Source organism: Hippoglossus stenolepis, chromosome 22 (genome assembly GCF_022539355.2).
Source record: "Hippoglossus stenolepis isolate QCI-W04-F060 chromosome 22, HSTE1.2, whole genome shotgun sequence".
Taxonomy (NCBI): Eukaryota; Metazoa; Chordata; class Actinopteri; order Pleuronectiformes; family Pleuronectidae; genus Hippoglossus; species Hippoglossus stenolepis.
The window spans coordinates 17,331,936-17,356,973 of NC_061504.1; the positions used below are offsets into that span (position 1 = coordinate 17,331,936).

Below are 25,038 nucleotides of genomic sequence, written 5' to 3' on the forward strand. Positions count from 1 at the left end.
GGTGACTGCGAGGGATTCTTCTCGTAAATATCTAGGATTTAAAATAACGAATATATGTCGTAAAAAGTGTCGTAGGTTTTGTCTGTGGTCACGAGAATCCGTCTGTAACAGCGAGAGCATCAAACACAATCCACACGTCACGATTCGTCAGTTTTTATTTTTTATTTCTCAACACGTTTCCTTCATGCACCAAACTGTGATGTGACGAAACATCAGACACAAGAAAACTCGATTGAGGTTTGGATGTTTTTCTCTGTGACTGAAACCGTCAGTCGCTCCACGTTTAACAGGCACCGAGGATTCTTTATTATCGGGTTAATATCAAACAGCGTTTTAATATCAAACAGCGTTTTAATATCAAACAGTAGAAAAGTACAAAAACCTGATATTTGGCAGAAATGTGCAGAAGGCCGCTGAGTTTCTGAGCCGAGGACGTACGCTGACCTCTGACCTGTGTCACAAACAGGAATGACAGCGGCTGTTTATCGAACCTGCTCTGAAATACGTATTCTGTGTATAAATACTGTGCAGACTGTGTATAAATACTGTGCGTATGTGTACAGATACTGTTTGAGCTGCAGCGAAGGATTCAGTCGTCGAGCGTTTGGTCAGATTTCCTTCAGAAGATCTGCGGAGTTCTTCAAAATTAAACTTCAAATAACTAGTTTGACTCTTATTCACTAATAATCTGTCGTCTGACTCTTCTCTCGTTTACTCCTCTGTGTTCCATAAACTTACTTTAGTTCAGATTGTAAAGGACTTTTTTATGTTTATACAAGTTGACAGGTTCACTTGTAATCATGCATTAATACCTTGATATTTAGAACATCTATTTTTAAACATTTACTCGAGTAACGTTGGTTTAAACTACAAAGTAAAACAAACATGTTCATAACTGAGTATTTTCCTGATGTTGGATGTGCTGCACAGCTTCTGCCACCAGGTGGAGCCTTTGAGTTGCTTTTAATCTTACTTGTTTTTTAAAAATTCGAATAAATTCTGGTTATTTTTCGTGATATTTATTCAGATCAGCTAAATATTTATTATTGTTATATTCTTTTTTTGTTATATACATTTTTAATGTAAATTTTAAGTTAATTTAGTTTTAGTGTGATTTTATAAATATATAAAAAGGTGTTAAAGCAGGAATAAACAGGAGAAATATAATATTCACTTGTGCTTTACAGTGAAGTGAGAATCGTCTCTTCAGCGGCAGAGAAACACAAGTTGTGAAGTTTGAATGAATCCGTGTCCCAGCATCCGTCTGTGTCGAGAGTCTGAAGAAGCCTGAAGACGTGAAACCACCGGAGGAGTGAATGTGATGAAACAAGCAGAAAACTCCTGTGTGAACTCGTCTGATGACTCAGGCACCAGCTGCTCTGCTGACGTGTAAATCAAACGCACCTCAGAGGAGTTCAGACGTGTGTCGCTCACCAGCATCGTTTCTGACGACTTCACGTCCTCATCTGGTTTTAAACCTTCTCTGAAGACACACCATCGTCCTGTGAGTGTTGACGTTCTGCTGCTCACATGTGAAATGACAGTCGAGCTCCACCTCCCTTAATAAACCTCCGTCACAAGCTGTTAGCGCCTCGACAGGGAAGAGTCGTCCCTAAGATAAAATCCTTTTTCCTCCCGTGACCTTCTTCAAGTCAATAAACCAAACGCTTCTTATTCCTGTGAGACGACTCCGAGCTGCACTCGGAGTTTCAGTTCTAGTTAATTTTTTCCTTCAATATTGAATTTGTTCTATTTTCGCCTCTGCTGGGTAAATTCTCTACGTCAGGAAAATCAATGTAAAGGCTAATTAATGCTCAACGTTGTGAGGCAATACATCCACCAGGGGGCAGCGCAGAGTCGAGAGCTTCAGGGTAGCCAATAGTTAAAGTGAGTGAGAAAGTTTGACCACAGCTGTTTGCAACGTGGCTGCTTTTGCCTCTTTCGCTGCCCTCTAGAGGACGTACTGTTATCAACATGCCAAAGTAAAAGACGGTTACGTAATTTTAAACGGACGTTTCTCTTTTCGTACGTAAGGTGAAAAAATGAGCTTAAAGGCAGAATATGTGCATCACACGTGCTCGGTGAAGTAAACCTGTGAAAACCTCTTCGAGTCCGAACCAGAGGAAGCTGTTGTAGCTCGAAGGCCTCGAGTGGAAACAGCTTCCTCATGAACAGGAACCAGCAGGAACCTGAAGCAGCGAAATGGAATTCAGCCGTTGTCCATCGTCTATACTTCTAATACTTTGAGCGTCATCGGGAGCCGACATTGGTCGAGAGGCAGGAAACGTTCTGGACACGTCATCATCAAATCACAGCGACAAACAAACAACCATTCACACTACAGACAAGTTATAGAGTCTCCAATGAAGCTAATACTAACGTGCACGTGTTTGGACTGAGGGGAGAAGCTGGAGAAGTCCACTTGGACACGGGGAGAACATGGGACCTCCACACAGAAAGACACCGGTCGAAACCCGGAACCTTCTCGCTGTGAGGGGACGGTGCTAACCACTGTACCACCGTGACGTCCTTTGGCCAATGATATCTGTTAAATTCACACGTGTGCTTTTCCAGTTGTTCCTCAGCGTCCAGCGCCGACTTGTGAGGACACGGTGGACTCGACCTTCGCCACCTTCTGTCGTGACCTGTGCTTTTTGATCCAGCCTCGCTCACAAAGCTGCGTGTGTGAGTGGAAAACCCCAAATCCTGGCGTCAAAACCTCTGGTGGACCAACGTGCTCTTATTGTTTGTTTCTCTGGAGGCGGACGCTTCGACCTGTGACCTTCTGCCGGGCGCCGGGCGGCTTCAGTCAGTCACGGATCGGAGCGCCGCCACAAACACGAGCCCCGCACTCAGCCCCGTCCATGTGGGCGTGGTGATGGCGCCACCTCCCTCCAGGTTTAACGTGTAGTTACAGGTGGGCGTGGCGGTGGGGGGAACCCTGGTGGGGTTAGCCTGGGTGGAATTAGCATCGCTGCGTTGTAGCAGGAAGTCGTGTGTCATGGCGGAGTACAGGTCGGGGCCGTACGGCACGGTAAGAGTCTCCGTCAGAACCTTGTGACCCGGGTACGTCACCTGTCAATCAAAGAGACCAGAGTGTCACATGAGTGTGTAATGAGCACAGTTCTACCACTAGAGGTCACTGTGTGCGTGTGTTTTACTGTGAAGCTGTAGGTTCCGGGCAGCAGAAGTCTGAAGTATTCTCCGTGTCGGTCGGTTCGGAACGGACACGTGTTCTTGCGACCTTTGACCTCCACAAGTGCGTTCTGCACCGGCACCCCGGAGCCGTCAAACACACGACCTTTGACCCCTGAACACAGACAGACAAACAGAGAGTATGAAGTGAGAGACAGACAGACAGACAGACAGACAGACAGACAGACAGACAGACAGACAGACAGACAGACAGACAGACAGACAGACAGACAGACAGGTACTGACCCAGGTGGACCTGCTGGATGAAGGCGAGCAGCGACTTCCTGTTGTCCGCCCACAGAGCAGGAAGTTCATTGACTGGAGGAAACTTGCAGCAGGAAACTTCCAGAGTCAGCTCCAGACACTGAGCCCACACATAGTTGTAGTCCTGCATCCCACCTGACGACACACAACCACAACGTCAACACACGGCAAAGAAACACAACTTTACCTCAACGCTGCTTTTGTCTGTGTTTCACTGGATTTTATCAGCAGGTCTGTTTGTTTTGGAGAGAAGAACCTCCGAGGAGAATTCAGCTCCTGATAAAAACCTCCTGAACATCTGGATCTTAGGTTTTAAGAGGAACGAACGTTAGCTCCAGGACGATTTTTAACCTGCAACTGCTTTTGTCTGTGTTTTGACTGGATTGAATGAGTCGTTCCAGCTGCTGAACGACGGTGAACATCATCAACATGTTACAGTTTGGATGGAGAGACCCCCAGTGGCAGATAGTGACCTTCCAGAGGATACCACAGGTATCCGTTGGTGATGCCGTCTACGAATGATGCTCCGACATCGCAGCCGCCTCCCCGGTGCATGGAGCCGTGGTTGTAGGAGTAAACCTTGGCCAGTTTAACGAACACGTCGTCGTCAGGGGCGATGCTGGCCCCGCCCACCTGCTCGCTGCCTGGAAAACACAGACATTTCGAAACGTGACGTCACCCATTGGTTTGGAGGAGCTGCGTCCATTTTAATAAACAGACAAACAGCATAAAGTGAAGAATAAAAGTTAGAATAGTTCACTGAGTTATCGTTTTTGCTGTTGGATGAACTCAATTCAGAAACATGTTTAAAACAGCCTGTGTGTGTGTGTGTGTGTGTGTGTGTGTGTGTGTGTGTGTGTGTGTGTGTGTGTGTGTGTGAGTGTGTGTGTTTACCCCCGTTGCTGTTGTCGTAGGGGTAACTGGCCACCAGAGCTCCTCCATGAAGATTTGCAGAGAGAACGAAAGTCTCAGTCTTCAACCAGCCAATCACAGCCCGGACCTGTGACACACACAGAAAACTTTTTATTACAGATATGAAACTGACCCCAACATATTATTATTTATATGTTTGAACAAATAACAAATAACAAACCAGGTTATAATCATTTCCATATTTATCACTAAACCTATTAAATAAATCTCTGATGACAACAAATGAACATTATTTATGAATAATGTTATTTATTATTATTTATAATAATCTCTTCTCTACTGTGGAGCCTGGAAACGACTGCAGCTGTTTGACGAATGGAGTGAATTCAGATTTTCTTTTTACAAACAGGCTTTGAAACCACAAATTCCACAAATCATCTATTATATAATAATAGATGATTTATTTTTCTGAACTTTGACGTCAGGAGGAATTTGACCTCTGACCTCTGCCTCCCTCGTCTCGTCATCAGGCTGCTGTTGCCGCCGGAGACCAGCGAAGACGTCGGGGAAGTTCCTGTTCAGATCGACGCCGTTATGGTTGAACCTGAAACAGACGAGACACGGAAACGTTTACTGCACGAATACAGAAACTCTTCGTCGCCTCCTGCTGGTGGAGTTTCACACTTTAGAGCCTGAAGTTAATCTGTAGCGGAGCCAAGAGAATTTGTTTTATTTCAGTGAAACTAAATCACAATATACAGAGACTCAAACCACTTTGCAGTCTGAATTTATACACACACACACACACACACACACACACACACACACACACACACACACACACACACACACACATGCACACCCACACAAATATTTACAGTATGTGAGTCAGAGACTTGTTTTTTCTTTCATGGGAAGTGAGCAAATACAAATACACACACAGAGTTTCCAGTTCATTAATAAAAGTCAAAACACTTTTAATGAGACACTTAAGATTTATACTTTAATCTGTGTGTGAGATAATGATCTATAGTGTGTGTGTGTGTGTGTGTGTGTGTGTGTGTGTGTGTGTGTGTGTGTGCGTCTGCTTTCCTGCTTATCACCGCGTGGGCGTTGGAGCGTTGCATAGTTGAGTCTGTTCCAAGAAAACAGTGTGTGTGTGTATGTCGTGTCTCAAAGTATTTAAAGTCTTGACATGTGGATTGACACACACACTCATTTACATCATGTATTATCTAACCTTAAAACCTTAAAGCTACTCTTCGAAGGTTTAGTAGTACAAGTACACATGTAACACATATTTTCCAAGTTCTCATCTGTTGGTTAATGAAGAAAAAATCATTTTAGATGATCTACATTTTAATATCCGTCTCTTTTCCTTTAAGAATATTAATGATGACTAACATTTAAACAGTCGGGCTGATGTCTCCTATCAAATAAGACTGAACTTCATTAGATCACAGGACACAGAGTGATGTCACAGCTCAGAGTTTGTTTATTGACTGAAATAACCTTTGAGCTGGAGTTGTACATCATTTGTATCTTTAGTTTAACAACGTAAACACACGAGGAGCATTTCTACTGCAGGTTAAAAGATAAACATGAGGTTAAAGTTCAAAAGAAAAAGTGAAGAAGACGGTGGCGTCATGAGGAAGCTCAGAGTCTCTGTGGTTCGCAGAATATTTTTACATTTCAGAAGCTGCTTTTAAATGTTGTTCCACTTGACCACTGAAACTCTGTGTGTGTGTGTGTGTGGTGTGTGTGTGTGTGTGTGTGTGTGTGTGTGTGTGTGTGTGTGTGTGTGTGTGTGTACCTGCCCTGGCTGTACTGGCAGTGTGTACCCGCCTCGTCGAAGCCGTCAGGGTTCATCGTTGGGAGGATGTGGATGCGGGTGCTGTTCAGCAGCTGCTGCGACCAAGATTCATTGCCGCGGTAACCACGCACCAGGTCGTCGATGAGCTGGAGCAGCAGCACTCGGCCGAGAACCTGCACACACACACACACACACACACACACACACACACACACACACACACACACACACACACACACACACACACACACACACACACACAGTCGGGTTATTTCCTGGAGACTCAGCCTGAACTCTTCCAAGACTTCACCCTACAATTTGTTTTTTCCGAGACCATTTCCAGTTTCCAGTTTGAAAGCAGAACTCAGCTCTCACTCAAAACGCTGCTGTTAATCGTGTCCTGCTCGTGTTTAGATTCACTCTGCTTGCGCTCAATCTCTGCACTCAGACGTTTTGATGCCTGCATTTAGAGCTCATGCGCTCCAGCTTCAGCTCTTCTCCTCGTGCTAACGCTGCTTCTGCGTTGGTGTGAAACATCTGCTCTCAGATTCTGGATCTTTCGTGGAAAGTGTGGAACTTTAAAACAACTGTCAGACGCTCTCTTGTCACTGCTGCTCAGTTCCATTCATTCATTTGTTATCTTTTTAGTTTTTTTTGACGTGACAGGATGTTTCTCGTCTGTATTTACATGTTCTCTCCTGAAGAGAGGGAGAGCGAGCGGGGGAGGAGGTGATGTTGTCGTGAGTCAGTCAGGAATCGAGAGATGAATCAGACGCTGTTTTCCTCAGACAGACGAAGAAAGAAGAAGACAAACTTTGTGAATGAATGAAAACCTCAGGAGGGAGAAGGAGAGAAGGGTGGGAAACGACACGTGCACACACACACACACACACACACACACACACACACACACACACACACACACACACACACACACACACACACACACACACACACACACACACAGAGACCCACAGACACACACGTTTGGACTCGCTCTGCCTCCGGCCATCATTTTGTTTTCCTCCATCACTCGTCTAAACGGTCTCTCCCTTTTCTCCCTCTGCTCCCGTCACTCAAAGAAAACGCCCGTTTGTTTCCTACACTCGTGACCTTCAGGGGAAAAGACTGTTCATATTTTATATTTGGATTATTGTCAATAAATTAATAAAACAATAAATGTGAGACCAAAATGTCCGACACTTTTAAAAGTGAGAATCACGCTTCAGCTCGATGAAACAGCTGACGGTTAAAATCCAAAGGGGAATTATATATGAATGAAACTTAATGGACTTATATAAAACTTGAATATAAACTAATTGATGCCAGATGACAACAGAACTCAATAGAGAGTGAATTTATAAAAGGACTCATGTCTCACTTGGAATCTGAATCAATGAAGTTCCCTGTGGAAACAGTGAGATCGGGGGGTTTGGACGACAGGATGAAAGCGGTGCAGTGATGTTTACGTGTCTGTGCATTAGCACAAGTGAGTGCAGGGCTGGTGAGGAGGAGGAGGGGGTCACCACGATGAAACACTAACAGAGTGAGGACAGTTTCTTTGAGAAAATACAGGAAACCTGGCTCGCCCTCATTTCCTGTCGGCCACACACGCACACCAACAAACAACACACACACACACACACAATCACTTCTCAGAAAACAAGATACTGTGAGAAGATAAGAGTCGACAGGTGGAGGACGACTCGCTCCATCTCAACGTCGCTATGAGGAAAGAAATCTTTCTTTTCACCATCTCTTCGCTCATAGTGTTTCTAGAACTTAGCGACTACAACAAAACTAATTTATATATATAAACAACAACAGGGTAGATATGACATGAGCTGTGACTCATATCAGGGGCCACGTGCGTCACCAGCTTGTCCCACCGTTACAGCCGTCGCCGAGCAACAAGACTGGTTTAACATGTTCCCCTCTAGCTGTTCGGTTGAGTCCCGACATTAAGACATAAATTATCTTGGTGTTTTTCGCTTCTCTTTTTGCTGCCATTGCCTCTGACAAACAGTTTGTCAATGAAGTGCAATGGACCGTGGGACACGTTGGGGCTGAAAGGACACATCTGCTCGTGTGAGACTTCGTACTTTTGGCTAATGTTTCATCATTTCTCTTTTTCCTTCTGAAAATCAGACGAGCTACTTCAAAATCTGTCCACACACGCTCCGTCCTCACAAACTGCAGGAAACCTCTCCGAGCACAAACGGGCCTTGTTGGGAACGACAGCTTCAGCGAGCGCAAGCGGGGCCGAAATAAACAGATACAAATATAATGTGATCTACCTCCGTTACTGTCGACGCGTCTCGGTAGGAACGAGGTCGTTAGGTTTGTTCGCCAGCGTCGCAGGAAATAAACTCCGGTCACACACAAAGTTATTTTGTGGGAACTGCTCACGTAAGCACACTCAACAGACAACGATCTCTGCACGACACCTTTTTCAGCTTTTCCACCGAGGCTACATTCCTGCTGTTAAAGTGTGAAGTGTGTGTGTGTGTGTGTGTGTGTGTGTGTGTGTGTGTGTGTGTGTGTGTGTGTGTGTGTGTGGCCGCAGTGAAAAGGCCTCTTTCTGGAAGTTTTCCTCTGAACCGACACACTCCGCTGACTGTGTTTGCTGACTGTGTGTGTCTGTGTGTGTGTGTCCAGGCGTGACTTGTCTATTTAAGGACATTTCCACTGACTTTCACACACACACACACACAGTGCGATCAGCCGTTGCCTGTAACCGTGGCAACCAGATGCTGGTCGGAGGTCTCGGAGTTTCCCTGACACTGCTCTTAACTTTGATTTCTACCTCAAGTTTAGTTTCATCGAAAAGATTTGATTATAAAGTTTCTGAATTATGAATCTATGGCTGTGATTTGATTGAACTATTGACGGTGATGGTTTTAAAGTTTCTATTTGTTTCTCCCACCATGATAACTCTCTCCTCCCTCTTGGAGAATCTGCTCCGAGCTTCTGTTCACACACAAAGTCACAACATTAACGAAGCTGGTGTCGGGATCTGAATCATCATCCGTCTTCCTCAGAGATACAGGAAGTGACGACTTCAGGGATCTGACACCAAACATCAGCGGCACAAACTCACAAGCTGCTCAACTCTGCTCAACGTTTTCTGGATCTTCTCCTGCAGCCTCCCGGTAACATGTCAGAGTGAGTCCACGTGAGGAAGCAGCAGGACAATGTGTGGAAGCTTCCCAGTGAGCGAGAGGATGTGTTGACGAGGTTTCTAACACGTGACGGACGTGAAACTGGAAGAACACAAAGATCTCAGGATGAAGAAGAGGAGCCGCACACGTAGAAGACTGTTAAATATAATAAGTTGTTCACTTGCTGTGATTGAATTTGAACTAAAACCAACAAGAGAAGTTCACCTGAGTTTGAGGTCTAATGTTCTGTAAGTCGTTTGCTTCTCTGCGGAATTCATGAATCAATACATTTGTTTTCTAATGTTGACTCAGCGCACTGTCTGTTTCCATCAGGATAACACACAGAGACACACACACACTCACAGACACACACACTCAGAGAAACACACACACACACACACACACACAGTCAGAGAAACACACACACACACACACACTCAGAGAAACACACACACACACACGCACACACACACACTCACAGTCTGTCGTCTGAATACAAAAGTGGAGTCTGACTTTCAATGGCTTTTGTTGATCTCTTTAGTCTCTTTTTATTCCTGCTTCCTGTCGACAGGGAGGGGCGTGTGTGTGTGTGTGTGTGTGTGTGTGTGTGTGTGTGTGTGTGTGTGTGTGTGTGTGTGTGTGTGTCTCACCTCGTTTCCATGCATGTTGGCCACATATTTGAACTCTGGGATCCCGAGGGTGTGACTCCGAGGACTTAGGCCCAGAACCAACACCCACAGCTGCTGACCTGAGAGACAGAGTGAACTCAGTGTCAACACTCACACAGGTCACATGTCACAGGTCACATGTCACATGTCACATGTTACATGTTAGACTTTGTACATCTGGTTTGTTTCTCCTGAGGAAAATCTTCTTTCATGCTGAGACTCTGTACGACACTAAATTGAACCTGAAGAATCCAACCTCAGAGCTAAAGCTTCACAACAGGATGTTTATGACGTGAGCGCGTTGTGAGTTCTGCAGGTTTTTTACCTTAAAGCACAAAAACAATTAAAACTTTGACCTGATGATGGAGGTCACTTAGCAACAGCATCATCACAACCCTCTGTGTGTGTGTGTGTGTGTGTGTGTGTGTGTGTGTGTGTGTGTGTGTGTGTGTGTGTGTGTGTGTGTGTGTGTGTGTGTGTGTGTGTGTTCCCGACTTCTTATAGGTTTACAGGTTTAGATTGGAATGAAACCTGTGTGTTGGTGCTACTGGGGACCGTCAGGCAGGTAAAGAGATGAATCAACCCCCCGGGGTTTAAAATCACTTTCGCACACTCGAGTGTGATAATTAAAAGTTTGCAGGAAACAACCGATGACAGATTTTACAGTTTACGATTTGTTTGGTGTTGATTTTTTTCAGAGAAGGAATAGTTTCCATACATGAACGTAACTTCAGGCAAATGTGTCAGAGCAGCAGATGAATGAAGGACTGCAGGCCTCAGCACGTCTGAGACACACACACACACAGACAGAACACACACACACACAGACAGACACACACACACACACACACACACACACACACACACAGACCTGTAACTATCGTAAAATGTGTGAAAGAGTCATCAGGGAAACATGAGAGAAAAACTGGCAGCAGACAGACGAGGTAACACACAATCACACACACACACACACACACACACAGAGATAATCTGAGCTAATCTAGGACACCAGCTGGCCTGCGTCCAACCTGTGTGTGTGTGTGTGTGTGTGTGTGTGTGTGTGTGTGTGTGTGTGTGTGTGTGTGTGTGTGATTAGCCAGATTAAGTCGTCCCAGATTAAATTAACCTCAGTTTGTGGTCCTGTTATATGATCCCAACACCAACAGACACACACTCAGCCACTGTGATGGTTGCTATAGTGACTGACACCTGATACAGTCAGCCATCATCTGTGTGTGTGTGTGTGTGTGTGTGTGTGTGTGTGTGTGTGTGTGTGTGTGTGTATGTAAATGAACCTGCCTCTCTCTATATGTTTAATTTAAATGTGCAGGACGAAAACCATTTGTGTTGCAAATCACAACGTTGTCGTCAGTGTGTGAGTCACATGGTTACTGATCCCAGCAGGAAGCTTCCCAGTGAGCGAGTGGACGTGTTGATGAGGTTTCTAACACGTGACGGACGTGAAACTGGAAGAACACAAACATCTCCTGATGAAGAAGAGGAGCCGTACACGTAGAAGACGAAGACGTCAACTTGGAAACACGAGGAGGTTCCAGATCTTTTGGTGCTGAGGGCCGACGCCGGTGTGGATGAGCTGTAAACAACAACACTGATCTTTCCACAGAGTTTATACGTCATGTCCGGCCTCCTGCTGCTCTACAGGCTCCGCCCCTCTACCAAGGCTCCGCCCCTCGCCTGGATGTTCCCCACATGTTCGTGTTGGTGTGAACGAGTCGGACCCGACAACCTGCTGCTGCTGCTCCACAAACACCAACTACACAACGTGTCAGGACGATATTTCTGGAAACAGCCACAGAAGATGAAACATCGTCTGTAGGAATTCCAGAAACACTGAATTCCGGACACTTCCAGAAAATGTCCTAAACCGGTTGTAGCTGGTGAACATGACCTTGGTTGTTTGGTTAGAATGTCAAAGTGTTCGAAACAAACCTGGTTTGGTTTCGTGTGAGGACACAAACTACGAGGTCAGGTTCACGAATCAGGGTTTAGATTAAAATAAATAATTCCTTATGACTCCGGGATGTTTGTCGTCATGGTTACAATAATAAAAATGTGGTTCATGTTGTGGAACGGAGGAAACTACACATTATTGATTATTGATTAGTAATAATAAAGCAATGAAGTGATCGTTAGCAGCACCTCTGACGGACCGGCCGATGCTGTACATGTGCGTGATGTCGGGGTTGGCGGTGCCGATCTGTTGGAGGTACTGCTCGATCTCACGGTTGTTGTGGTAACGGAACTCCAGCGACGAGGTGGGGGAGAGGATGAGGAAGGGCAGGAGGAAGAGGAGTGATGACATCACCGCAGTGTGACCTGTAGGAGGAGAAAACAGAGAGTGTGAAAAAAAACGACAAGAATAAGAGCTGAATGTTCGTCAGGTTAATGAAACGGAATCTATCTGATGCTTATTTAAATATTTGATGTGTTGTCTGATCTTAAATCTGATTGTTGCTCATTTAGTCACAATCATTTTTTAACTGGGAAACCAAATATCCCAACAAAGGTTTTACTCTTTTCTGAGGTTTCACGAGTTAAAGGAAAGAACTATCTCTTAAAATCAAAACACTGCTGGACCAGTTTCTTCTACTGGTTTCATTTCCAGCATTAATACAGAAATCAAACTAAAATGAAAGTTGTGATCAGTAAAGTGACTCCACGCTGACGACAAACTGCTTCACCTTCCAAAAGACCGATTATCAGGATTTACAGAATTATCTAATGACATCAAATGTTAGATGGAAGCAACTTTCATGCATCTAGAACCAGAAACACAGAATTTCCTATTATTGCCCCTAAAAATACAAAAGATATTCAACATGACATTTTTTGTAACAATTATAACCCAATTTATTTGAAGGATGTTTTGATTAGTTTGTCGGATCATTCGTTTCCACATCTCGTAACTATGACATATTTTTCCTAAAATTATTCAACTATTATGGGAAATTATTATAGGAAAATAATTAGTTTTAAGGTTCCAAGTTAAAAATTTTGGAAAATAATGTAAAAATTTACAGAGAAAATAGGTTTTAGCAAATTACTCCACATGAACCTATTCTGTCAATCATTAATCTGCAGTATTTTGAATAAGTGAGTTTCCAGACTCTCGGGTATAAAGACGTCCTGTTTGCATTATGATGATGATGATGATGATGATGATGATGATGAATGAACCCTTGGCCTCCTCCTCCCGCTCAGCCTCTGTTCAGGAATGCCAGCGGTGTCGTGTGAGACAGTAATTACAGGTGTGTGCAGCCGTTTGTCTGAAGATCCCTCGAGGAATCTTCTCACAGGGTTCGTTGACTTTATCTAACTCGTCACCGTCCGAGGAGCCGAGGACGTGTTTCCGTTAAAACTGAGAAAAACTCTCCTCCAGGTTTCTGTGAACTTCAGCTGCTGCTTTTAGTTTCACTGTGTTTGAGCTGATTTAATCCATTTTGTGCATCTTACTACGTCTCCTGAAAACTTTACTTTAGATCTAGAAATGAGTCAATGTATAAATATGGACATTATAAAAGTTGAACAAACATAAGAGACATTATCTTAATGTACTGGAAACATAATCAACCTTTTATCTATCTTGCATTTACACGGTGTAAACGGTAACTACACATTTAGATAAAGAGCTAATACACAATCTCTAGTGTTTCCATGACTAAGCTTTGGTTTATTTAGTTTTTTACAGGTAATTGTTATATAATAAAAGTTATTTCCCACTGTTTTACAAAGCATCGGATGGAAAAAATAATTTTTAGTTTCTTCTAGTTAATCTTTAACGTCAGTGTTCCTTCTTCTTCTAGAGAACAGTTAGTTATTCACAGAACTAAACTGCTTTCAATGATTTATTTTGTGAGGGTGGTTTTATTCTCCGAGTTCAGTTTGTTAAAATAAACGAGATGCAGCTTGAACCTTAAATAATATATAAATATAATAAAACAGATAAACCCAGCAAAGGAATGTTAATGTTATAGATGCTGCAGGAAACAACAGGTCATTAAATCTAACACCACTTACATCACAGGTGATTAATATATAACAATATTATAAAGTTATCAGTGTGTCTCACCTTCAGCACGTGACATCTTATCATAGATGAATGTTCCTGAAGCAGCTGATCGATCGATTCGATCAGTTTCTGACCGATATCAACCGTCACACGTCTGTCCGGTGCCGGTCGGTGGGTCGACGAGGAGGATCCGAACAGAACCGAACAGAACCGAACCGAACCGAACAGATCCGAACAACCGAACAGAACCGAACAGATCCGAACAACCGAACAGAACCGAACAGATCCGAACAACCGAACAGAACAGAACAGAACCGAACCGAACCAGAAGATCCGAACAGAACCGAACAGCAGCGGCGGACGAGACGAGTCCGTGTCGCTTCTTTCAATGAATGTTAGTTTTACATCATCGGCTCTGCCGGTCTGTGAGGGGCGGAGCTTACAGCGTGTGTGTGAGTGTGTGTGTGTGTGTGTGTGTGTGTGTGTGTGTGTGTGTGTGTGTGTGTGTGTGTGTGTGTGTGTGTGTGCGTGCGTGTGTTTTACCTCCTTCACATCAAACTTCTAATATTTGTTCACCAGTAACAGAAATGATTTAAATTTGAAGTAAACATGTTCGTGAAAGATGTAGAATTTCCTACAGGTGAAGTAAAGAGTAAAAACCAAAATGGACGCTAACCTTCTCCTTCAATTTGGAACTTTTAAAAGGAACAAATATAACTTTGTCCTTCCAGAGTTGGTAAGGGAGGTGAAGGAGGTGGAGGAGGTGGAGGAGGTGAAGGAGGTGGAGGAGGTGGAGGAGGTTGAAAAGGTTGCAGACCTTGTAGGAGAGATATTTGGTCCTTGAGGAGGAACCTTGAAGAGGTTTGAAGGGTCCTTGATGCTGGAGACGACCTTGTGGTGCTTGTACTGGTCTGTACGCAGAGTGAAGTCTGTGGTCCTCAGAGAGAACGTGGGACTTCACGATTGTTATGGTCATTGAAGATGTTGAAGGAATCTTCGAGGAGGTTGTAGAATATTGAGGTTTAGGGTCCTTGAAGAGAAGGAAAGTCCTGGAGGAGGTTAAACTATGAGTGCTTCTGTCCTTTAGGAAGTTCGAGACCCAGAACAGGTCGTTGGGGAGAAGTTGTAGACGTCACGGACAAAGTGAGGGTCTCGAGAAACTGTCCTTCAGGAGGTTGCTGTAAATTAACTGTTTTAAGTTTGAATTTAAAATCAGTTTAAATTGAATTCAGTCTTCATGTTATTATTAAAAAAAAGTACAGTTATAATCAGTAGTTTGGCGCTCAGTATAAAAAGAACACTGACAAATAGAGTTACATTTATTAATTACATTTATTAATTACAATCATTGTTAATGAAACTTCTTTCATCCAACAGTAAAGTGTAAGTCGCTTTATTCTCATTCTGTATTTCACTTCAAATGGCAAATGTAAGATTTGTGGTTCATTTATTTTTGTAAGAATAAGAACGAAAAGAGGAAGAAAGTGATTCTACAGAAATAATCCAGGTTGCTGTGATAGCATTTTGGCGCCATCTGCTGGCTGCAGCTTTAAACTACAACACGTCAAATATCATCACAACCCAAAGGAAAATGATATCATCTCTTAAATATTCACGTCTATGTAGTAACAATAGATGTAGAGGACTGGTAGTAAATAGACCAGTAAATAATTAGTGTCCTTGAGGAGGTTCTGGGTCTTTGAGTAAAATGAATGGACACAGAAAATGATTCTGAGGTGAATTTAATGTCCTTAAAGACGTCGTAGGAGTCCACGAGGACGTCTGGGGCCTCACAGAGGACAACTCAGTCCTCGGAGGTCGTTAAAGCATTGTGTCATTGAAGAGGTTGTAGGCTCCATGCAGAAGCTCGAGGGACCTAAGAGGGATTGTTGAAGTCCTCGAGGAGGCTGTAGAAGGATGTGGGGTCTTTCAAGAAGTTTAAGGGTCCTTGAAGCGATGTCACCAGAATGGGTTGGGTTCTAAAGGGAGGCGGCAGGAGGCCTTGATCCAGGAAGTGAGTTTGAGGAGGCAAGAGGAGTCTTTGACTAGTTTGTCAGAGAAAGGAAGTGTTTGAAGAAGGGGGGGGGGGGGTTGTCCTTTAAGAGGACCGAGGGGTAGAACTGTCCTTGAGGACGTTGGCAGAGTCCTTGAAGGGGTTGAAGAAGATGAAAGTCTCCGTTTGGCATTTGTTGGTGCACATCTATCATATTTTGTTTGTATGAAACTACAGGACACGACAGTTTTGTATCTGAACTACGACGACACTCAGCATCAGTGGAAACATGTGAAGACGAAGTGTCTTTCTTCGTCTCTCAGTCGAATCCAAGTTGAATCAGTATTCTGCCGATTCCCTCGCTCTGCGTCAGGTGGAGTCTTCTGCGTCTTCAGCATTAAAGTGAACCGACAGCACAGAAAGTGTTTTTAATCCTCCGTCTTGTACGTTGAGGTAATAATGTCAGAGTAATTGTGCCTCGAGGGGGGGGGCGGCCGGCTGATTGACAGCTCATTTAAGAAGACACGGTCAAGGAGATGAGAGGCGAGGCTCAGAAACAGGAAGTTAATGAAGCTGCAGGGGAGATGGACAGGTACAACATCACTGAGACACTCGTCTGTCTCCCAGTAACTGAAATCTCATTTTGTAAAACACGACTACGCTGATTCACCCGTTTTCTCTGAGGCCGAAACGCTGAAGAAAGAAAATCTTCCATTCACCTGAAAACTTTGAGACAGAAATTAGTGGAGTTTATGAAAATAAATCGGCCTCAGCTGGATTTTGGAGCTTAAAAGGTTTCGGGATTTTCAAGAGAAGCCTTGAAGAGGTTTTTATTGAGATGGGGCACGGACCCAACCAGAGCGAGAGAGACGGAGCGAGAGACACTGTGGAAGACAGACAGACAGAAGGAGGACAGACAGGTAGAAGAGAGACACGTCTCCATAGAGTTAATCTGTTTGAGATAAGACTCTAAGTCTTTGAGCGGCAGAAGAAATCTGAAATCCGGAGCATCACATTTCCATAATCTGCCTCATATCCTAACAACCAGCCCCCCCAACACGCTCCCCTCCCATCATGCACCTGGCCTCTGACACATTACCATAATCCATCGAGCCTGTGCAGACTTTGAGATGTAGTTTTGTGAGGAAGTGAAACTGAAGCGTTTACATGTCAACTAACAAACTATTTAAAACACATTCATCTCACTTCAACGGCTGAAATCATCTTTCAAACCTGTTTCTAGACAATCGGACCTCGTTTAAATTTCATTTTGGAACTGAACTGATTATATGTCACGATTTAAATGTAAAAATACAAATCGTCTTTTCTTTAAGTAAATAATTTTATTAGTGTGGCCTCTTGTTGTTTTGTTTTAACCCCTCCACGATGTCTCGAGTATAAATTAAAGGTTGAATGAGAAGTTCTGTGTTTCAGCATCGAACTCGTAACGTAATATATCCACCAGCATGTCTGCAGACTCCTCTGTCTAAATATGAAATAACTGCAGTTTCCAGTAAAATGCAGTTTGACTTGTTGGTCTCGTACCTGCACTGACACTGGAACTGAAGGAGGAACCAGCAGCAGGTTAAACACAAACACAAAGTGAATCCAGCTCCCGTCAGTCACACGGGTCGGCAGCTCTCTGTGGTGTCAGCGGCGGTTCCACTGCAGCTCCTCACATTAAAGTTGCATGAAGCCAAAGTCTGTTAAGCAGATTTACTCCCTCTCTCTCTCTCTCTCTCTCTCTCTCTCTCTCTCTCTCTTCTGCTCCTCTTTGGTTTGTGCCGTCCATCTTTCAAACGTCTCTGCTGCTCGTGAGCTTCCACGTCAGCTGGAAGAATGAATCCAGAGAAGAACGTCTGCTCTCACGAGTCCTAACGATCCACTGGAGTGTTTTGAAATGTGGTTTCATTACTTTGACCTCGGTGAAGGATCTGAACACTGCTGCTCTGGGGTGTAATGAACAAAGTGGCCTGTAGAGGGTGCTAGCATGACTTCAGACTTTCTGGTTCTCTGGTTTTAAAGGTCAAAGTGAGTCGGGAGAATAAGGTTGATTATTTATTACATATGTTACATCACCAAGATCATAAAGTTTGATATTCTGCTCTGTAAATTTAAGTATAAAGTCCTCAGAGCTGAACTGACCTTCAGGAATAATTGTTGTTTTAAAATGTTTCATTAGAACGTTAATTATTGATGATATCAGGTGCAGGTAGTTTTATTGCCTTCAGACGATGTTGGGCTAATGTTTCCCTTTGTTTCCAGTCTTTGTGCTAAGCTAAGCTAAGCGGCTGCTGTCCAAGTCACAGTGGCATCGATCTTATCAAACGCTAATAACTGTGTTTCCCCAAATGTCAAACTTGTCCTTTATAGATTCACTTTAGTATTTAAATCACATCATTAAAATAAAGCTGTAGTAAACAAACTGTGTAGTTTTAAACGCCCTGCAGCACGTCGATGGTTTGTGGTTCTGCGCAGCGTCTCTCAGCCAATCAGCGGACGACACTGAGCGTTCGGTGGGAATGTTCAGAGCAAATTGGTTCTTCCTCAGAGAAGAAGAAACACCGATGACAGACGCAGTGTGTGTGTGATTATTAATAGAGAATATCAGCAGTCGGAGCTGATGGATGATTAAGGTTTTATCTGCAGCCTGAGGCCCCTATTACTCTGACACCCTGCTCCCTGTGAGTGTGTATGATTATTGCAGTGTCATGACTGTGTGTGCGTGTGTGTGTGTGTGTGTGTGTCAGCAGTAATCAGCAGATACAAGGAGCAGAGGGAGATAAACATCACACACACAAGCAACTAAAGACACAACAATCAAAACAACATCGACTCTGAAGAGATCCACAACAGGAGCAGGGGGCTGCTGCTGCGTGGGCCCACCGCCCGAGCAGAAAGGCGTCCGGCTCAGGTGCCGTGCAAGCCGAGTGGAAGGTGCTAAAGTCTGTGGTGCTGTAAAGTCTGAAGTAAGAGAAGAGCTGGTGAAAAGGGTCGGGATGAGGTTCAGTGCAGCGTCATGCAGAGAGAAACCTACAGAGTGAACGATGAAGACGTCTGAGGGAGGAAACCTTCAGCCTAGTTTCAGTCCTGTAGAGGAAACGATGAAGTATCTGATAGATATTGAAAACTTTACATCGAAGTAAACAAGCTGCTCCATGGTTTATAAATCATTAGGAATTTCCCACCTGGGCGTTGATGTCATATAGTTTCAGTTCAAAGTTCATCAAGACTCATTACCGACAGTGTGACGCACTGGTTTTTACAAGACACCACTCGAGCTGCTGGAGACAGAAACTCAGTTTCACCTGGGAAAACAGAAACTTCAGTAAGTGACTTTAACTTTATTTAATATTGTTATTTACATATTTTTAAGAATGTTGGTTTCACTTTTTAAAACGAGTCTCGTGAACTCCTCACTATTTGTCAAAGTTAGATTATATCACGACAACAGAAATGATTCTAATTGGCTGACGGGAGCTGGCAAACAACAGTTTGACCTCATTAAAGAACCGACAGGAAAACAAACTGTATTTTCAATATTAGAATAAGTGATTTTCTCTGACCTTTAAATAGCCGGTAACCATAGTAACAAAGTTGAGACACCACACACAATTACTTTACTCTCTCTCTCGTCTTGATACGTCTTTTACGCTGTGACTTCAGGAATGTGCGATCTGCACTGAGAGATAACAAGGAATCTCCTGTTATTGTCCATCTAGGTGGAAATCTGTCTTGATGTTACTAAGTATTTGTACTTTGTTACTTCCCACCTTGGATTTTCCATAATGGTGACAATTAAGTTGAAGTAGATTTTTTTTTAGGAGCTTCCTGAAGTTCCTGTCGAGATGAAGAGGGAATAAAGATCGAGATTTGAGACGATCACACCTGAAGCCACCTGGTAACACAGCACCACTCACACATCACAGACAGGACCAGTGATACAGAACCTGTTTGAAGGCAACACGTCACAATGAGAGTGACTATCAACCAATCATCATTCAGCTCCTGCTCAACACTGTAATGTTCCTGTGACTCTGCAGAGAAATCACATGGATGGAGCACAAATCAAATCCCCACAAGGACGTGTTGAATTCAAAATTGAACAGAAGCACTATTGGAGATAAACGCTGTTTTTTCTAAGACTTAGAAGACACGACTCTGTATGGAACCCGTTAGAAAAGTGGAAACGATTGTCTGATCCAATCAGAAAGCAGCGATGGTGACGGTTGAGGAACTGCTCTTGGAAACCCTGGAGATGCTGGGACGTAAACAGTTTAAGGCCTTCAGGTGGCACCTGCAGCTGCCGGAGATCCACAGCGGCTTCACCCCGATCCCGTGGTCCAAGCTGGAGAAGGCGGACCGGCTGGAAACCGTGACGTTGATGGTGCAGAAATACACCCATCACGTCGTGGAGGTGGCCGAGACGGTTTTGAGAATGATAAGCATGAATGAACAGGCCCAGCATCTGTCAGCCAGACGCTCAGAACTAAAAGGTAAGACAAAGAGATATTCTTCAAAACACTAAATCTTGGTATAATAAATGTAAATTGTAAAAATAGTTTTTTTGGAACAAGACACAGGAGCTTCCTCGATTCCCCCGCCGGCTGCTCCTCTTCCTCGCCCTCCAGCCGGCAGCAGCAGACCTGAAGGTAAAGATGTTCTTTGTGAGGCCAACATGACGAGCAGAGGAAAAATGTTTCTGCGGATCTTTCTTAGAAGTCGGATTATGTCCGTTTCTAATCCAGTTGACTGTCGGATGCCACATGAAGCCCGGTGGGTCCAAGTATTGGATCCAGACTAGGTCATAGCAAGGAGTGAGAGTAAAAAGAGACACAACTAAGGTGACACGTGACAGATCCATGAGTCTGAGCTTCATGGATCTGGATCAGTGGGTCCAGTCAAACCCTCCGTGGTCAAACTAGTGATCTTTTGGTGATGTTAGTTTGTGAGGTCACAGTAACGCTCACAGGGCCTGTGCTGATAGAACTGGGGTCAGATCTGGCATTACAGGCTGGGATCAGACCCCCCATCCAGGAAGTTATTGTTATTATAGTAGCAAATGTCTGGCTAGTGAAATTCATCTGGTGACGCCACTGACTGGGCTTACATGGTCTTTCTTACCTTTCATTTTTATTATTTATTTGAAATGTGAGGAAACTGGATTTAAAGTGTCTCACAACCATCGGTCTGGTGACTTCAGGTAATTTGGTCATTTTGTTTTTTTGCAGATGTGGAGATGCACGAGCTTCAGCCTCTAGAAAAACCGATCAAACAGTTTCAACGCACGATACAGACGTTTTTCCAGAGCAGGTTCATGTGTGTTCAAGAGGGTATGGCCGAGATGACAGAAGAGCAGTGCCTGGAGGACATCTTCATAGAGCTGTACATCACAGACGGGGGGGAAATGCACATCGATGAACAGCATGAGATCATGCTGATCAGGCACTCCAGGACGGCAGCAGTGAAACCCATTGGCCCCAGTGACATATTCAAGAGTCCTATTGGTAAACCCTTAAGAACAGTGCTGACGACTGGAGTTGCAGGAATTGGCAAAACATTCCTCGTGAAAAAGTTTGTGTTGGACTGGGCCGAGGGAAGGAAAAATCAAGATGTGCATCTGATATTCCCCTTTAGCTTCAGCGAACTGAATCTACTGAAGGGGAAAAGGTTCAGCCTGGCAGAGCTAATTCATCGAAGTATCTGGGAAACCAAAGCCATCACCGACGAGGATCTGAACGTTATCTTTGCTAAACTACAGGCGTCAGGAAGCTGCGACTTTAACAACAGTCAATACAAACTTCTGTTTGTGTTGGACGGATTGGATGAAAGCCGCCTTCAGATGGATTTGACGCGTCGTGAACCTCTGCCGGTTGATTTTGATGTGACGCAGTCGACCTCAGTGGAGGTTCTGCTAACTGCCCTGATCAGTGGGAACCTGCTTCCCTCTGCCCGGGTGTGGATAACCACACGACCTGCAGCCGCCAGTCAGATCCATCGGGATTTTATCAAAAGAATGACAGTGGTGAGAGGATTCACTGACCCACAGAAGGAGGAGTACTTCAAGAAGAAATTCCCCGATAAGGAACAAGGCGGCAGAATCATCGCCCACATCAAGGCGTCACGAAGCCTGTTCATCATGTGTCACATCCCAGTTTTCTGCTGGATCACTTCGACAGTTCTGCAGGATGTTTTGAAAAGCAAAGCGAACATAGATCTGCCCACAACGTTGACAGAGATGTACACAGAATTCCTGATGTATCAAATCACGCTGACAGGAGAGAGATGTGGCATAAAACAGAGCATCAGGTACATCAAGTCCTTAGCGAAACTAGCATTCGACCGTTTGGAGAAGGGCAACCTCTTCTACGAGACAGATCTGAAAGACAGCGGCATTAATTTACGCAAAGTGTCACGGAACGCTGGAGTGTTCACGGAGGTCTTTAAAGAGGTGCGCAAGTGGAAGGACAACGATAAGGGGAAGATGTACCGCTTTGTCCATTTGACCCTTCAGGAGTATCTGGCTGCCCTGCATGTTGTGATGTCACTCATTAATGACAACAAGAACGTACTGTCGGAGAAGAAGCTGAAACTGGAAGATCTGGGTACGCTATGCAGGAGAAAACCCATAACAGAGGTCCACGAGATTGCAATTCAGAAAGCGCTGAGTTCAAATGGGCAGCTGGACTTGTTCCTGCGCTTCCTCCTGGGCCTTTCCCTGCAGACCAATCAGGATCTTCTAAAGTGGCTGTTGAATACGTCCAAAGGGTTCCCTCAGACCAACCATCAACCCACGATCCAGTCCATCAAGAAGAGGATAAGGGACAATACATCCCCAGAGAGGAGCATCAATCTATTCCACTGTCTTAATGAGCTGAGAGACGATTCCTTGGTGAAGGAGATCCAGCAGAACCTGAGTTCAGGAAGTCTGTCTGCAAGCAGTCTTTCTCCTGCCCACTGGTCAGCACTGGTCTTCATCCTCCTGTCATCGGAAGACACGCTGGAGGTGTTTGACTTGAAGAAATACTGTCCTTCAGAGGAGGGTCTCCTCAGGCTGATACCAGTGGTCAAGGCCTCCAACAAATCGCTGTAAGTAGAAAACTACAATCCTCAACTGCATCAAAATGGGATTGTATCTGTTTATTTAATCAGTTTTATCTGACCAATACCTTCTCAGGCTGAGTGGCTGCAATCTATCGGACAACATCTGTGAAGCTCTGGGTTCGGTTCTCAGCTCCCAGTCGTCTAAGCTGAGGGAGCTGGACCTGAGTGACAACAACCTGCAGGATTCAGGAGTCAAGCGTCTTTGTGTTGGACTGGAGAGTCCAAACTGTGTCCTGCAGAGTCTCAGGTAAGGATTCATTCATTTCATCATCTGATGACCGTCACAAGCTGGTTGACCTCCGCTGAAGGTTAAGGGCAACTGCGGACAACGTCTGGACCTGATCCTCAAGACATTATCCGGAGTTCATATGAGAAATCTGTTTCAATATACGTGTGTGTGTGTGTGTGTGTGTGTGTGTGTGTGTGTGTGTGTGTGTGTGTGTGTGTGTGTGTGTGTGTGTGTGTGTGTGTGTGTGTGTGTAGGCTGTCAGGCTGTATGGTCTCTGAGCAGGGCTGCGCCTCCCTGGCCTCGGCCCTGAGGAGCAGCCACTGCAGCCTGAAAGAGTTGGACCTGAGCTTCAATCATCCAGGAGACTGGGGAGTGAAAGTGCTGACCACTCTGCTGAAGGATCCAAACTGTCCACTGGAAACTCTCAGGTATGAACTCACAGCGACAAACACTCACTGAACAGAACCGGACGATTCCTCACTGAAAAGGTACCGACGGCTGATTATGACTTTGTTTCTTCCTGTAGCCTCGACTATTGTGGAGAGCAAAGACTGATGCATGGTTTCAAGAAATGTAAGTTTACCGTCAACGGATTAAACCTTTACGTGTTATTTTTTCCAATACTTATTCAAAATAAAGCTTTGAAAAGTGGAAGCTCCTGAAAAATTACACTCAAAGCTACAAAGCACCCGTCACTCAAAAAGACGTCTGTCAGTCAGGAATTAGATGTTAGGGTTAACTGTTTCTCGTCTTGTCCGTCAGACGTCTGTGAACTCGTCCTGGATGAGAACACGGCGCAGGAAAACCTCGAGCTCTCCGACAACTGCAGGACGGCGACCACCGTAAGAGAGAAGCAGCCGTACCGTCCCCACCCGGAGAGATTCGACTGCTGGCTGCAGGTGCTGGGCAGCACTGGACTGACTGGTCGCTGTTACTGGGAGGTCAAGTGGAAAGGCCCGGTTTACATTGCAGTGACGTACAAAGGAATCATACGGAAAGGAGAGGGGGCCGACAGCTGTCTTGGTTTGAACCATCACTCCTGGATGCTGCTGTGTCACAGTCACGGTGGCTACTCTGTCCAGCACGAAGACGAGGCTACAGACCTTCGGCCTCGGTTCTCTCCGGCCTCGGACAGAGTGGCGGCCTTCCTGGACTTTCAGGCCGGCATTCTGTCCTTCTACAAAGTGACCTCTGAGGCACTGATCCATCTCCACACGTTCAAGTCCACGTTCAGGGAGCCTCTGTACCCCGCATTCGGGTTTGGGTTCAGGCATCGATTTACGAACTTTGGGTCATCGGTGTCTTTGTGTGAGATGGAAGACGTCATCGACTTCTCTCACTGCTGAGGGAGCGCTGACACGCCGGGTTCACCCTGTGCAGATCTGTTCACAGTGAGCCGACCGAGGGCGTCATGTTCACGTCAGGTGTCAAGACAAAGTGTGGAACAAAGAAAAGTCCAACACAGAAAACACAGATTCCTCAGACTGTCCTGTTAAATTCACTTAAGGTCATGTGACCTGCAGTCGTTGACATTAAGAACTCGATGTTCGTATCGTGAACAAGAATTTAAATGAATTGAATAAATCCAATGAATTGCCGGCAGCACCGAGTTAAGAGTGATGATAATTTTTTGCTTTGTGTGACTGAATTGTTCTGTAATGATGTAAAAGAGTAATTTGCCCTCGGGTCCTTCTGTCTTGTAAAGAAG

The 25,038-nt window shown here is 44.6% G+C and overlaps 2 protein-coding genes across 2 annotated transcripts; one reads left to right on the forward strand and one right to left on the reverse strand.

Moving 5' to 3' along the window:
- Positions 1-139: 139 nt before the first annotated feature.
- Positions 140-14,384, reverse strand: cpm (carboxypeptidase M). The gene is made up of 10 exons (XM_035148051.2): positions 14,065-14,384; positions 12,135-12,311; positions 9,957-10,054; positions 6,146-6,318; positions 4,837-4,936; positions 4,354-4,459; positions 3,933-4,103; positions 3,442-3,594; positions 3,162-3,310; positions 140-3,075 (listed from the first exon to the last, which is right to left on the reverse strand). Exons 1-10 carry the CDS (start codon positions 14,078-14,080, stop codon positions 2,806-2,808), a joined length of 1,413 nt encoding a protein of 470 aa, XP_035003942.2. The 5' UTR covers positions 14,081-14,384; the 3' UTR covers positions 140-2,805.
- Positions 14,385-20,216: 5,832 nt separating this feature from the next.
- On the forward strand, positions 20,217-24,676 carry LOC118102002 (NACHT, LRR and PYD domains-containing protein 3-like). The gene is made up of 6 exons (XM_035148125.2): positions 20,217-20,493; positions 21,229-23,086; positions 23,175-23,348; positions 23,585-23,758; positions 23,857-23,903; positions 24,093-24,676. Exons 1-6 carry the CDS (start codon positions 20,217-20,219, stop codon positions 24,674-24,676), a joined length of 3,114 nt encoding a protein of 1,037 aa, XP_035004016.2.
- The last annotated feature ends 362 nt before the right edge of the window (positions 24,677-25,038 follow it).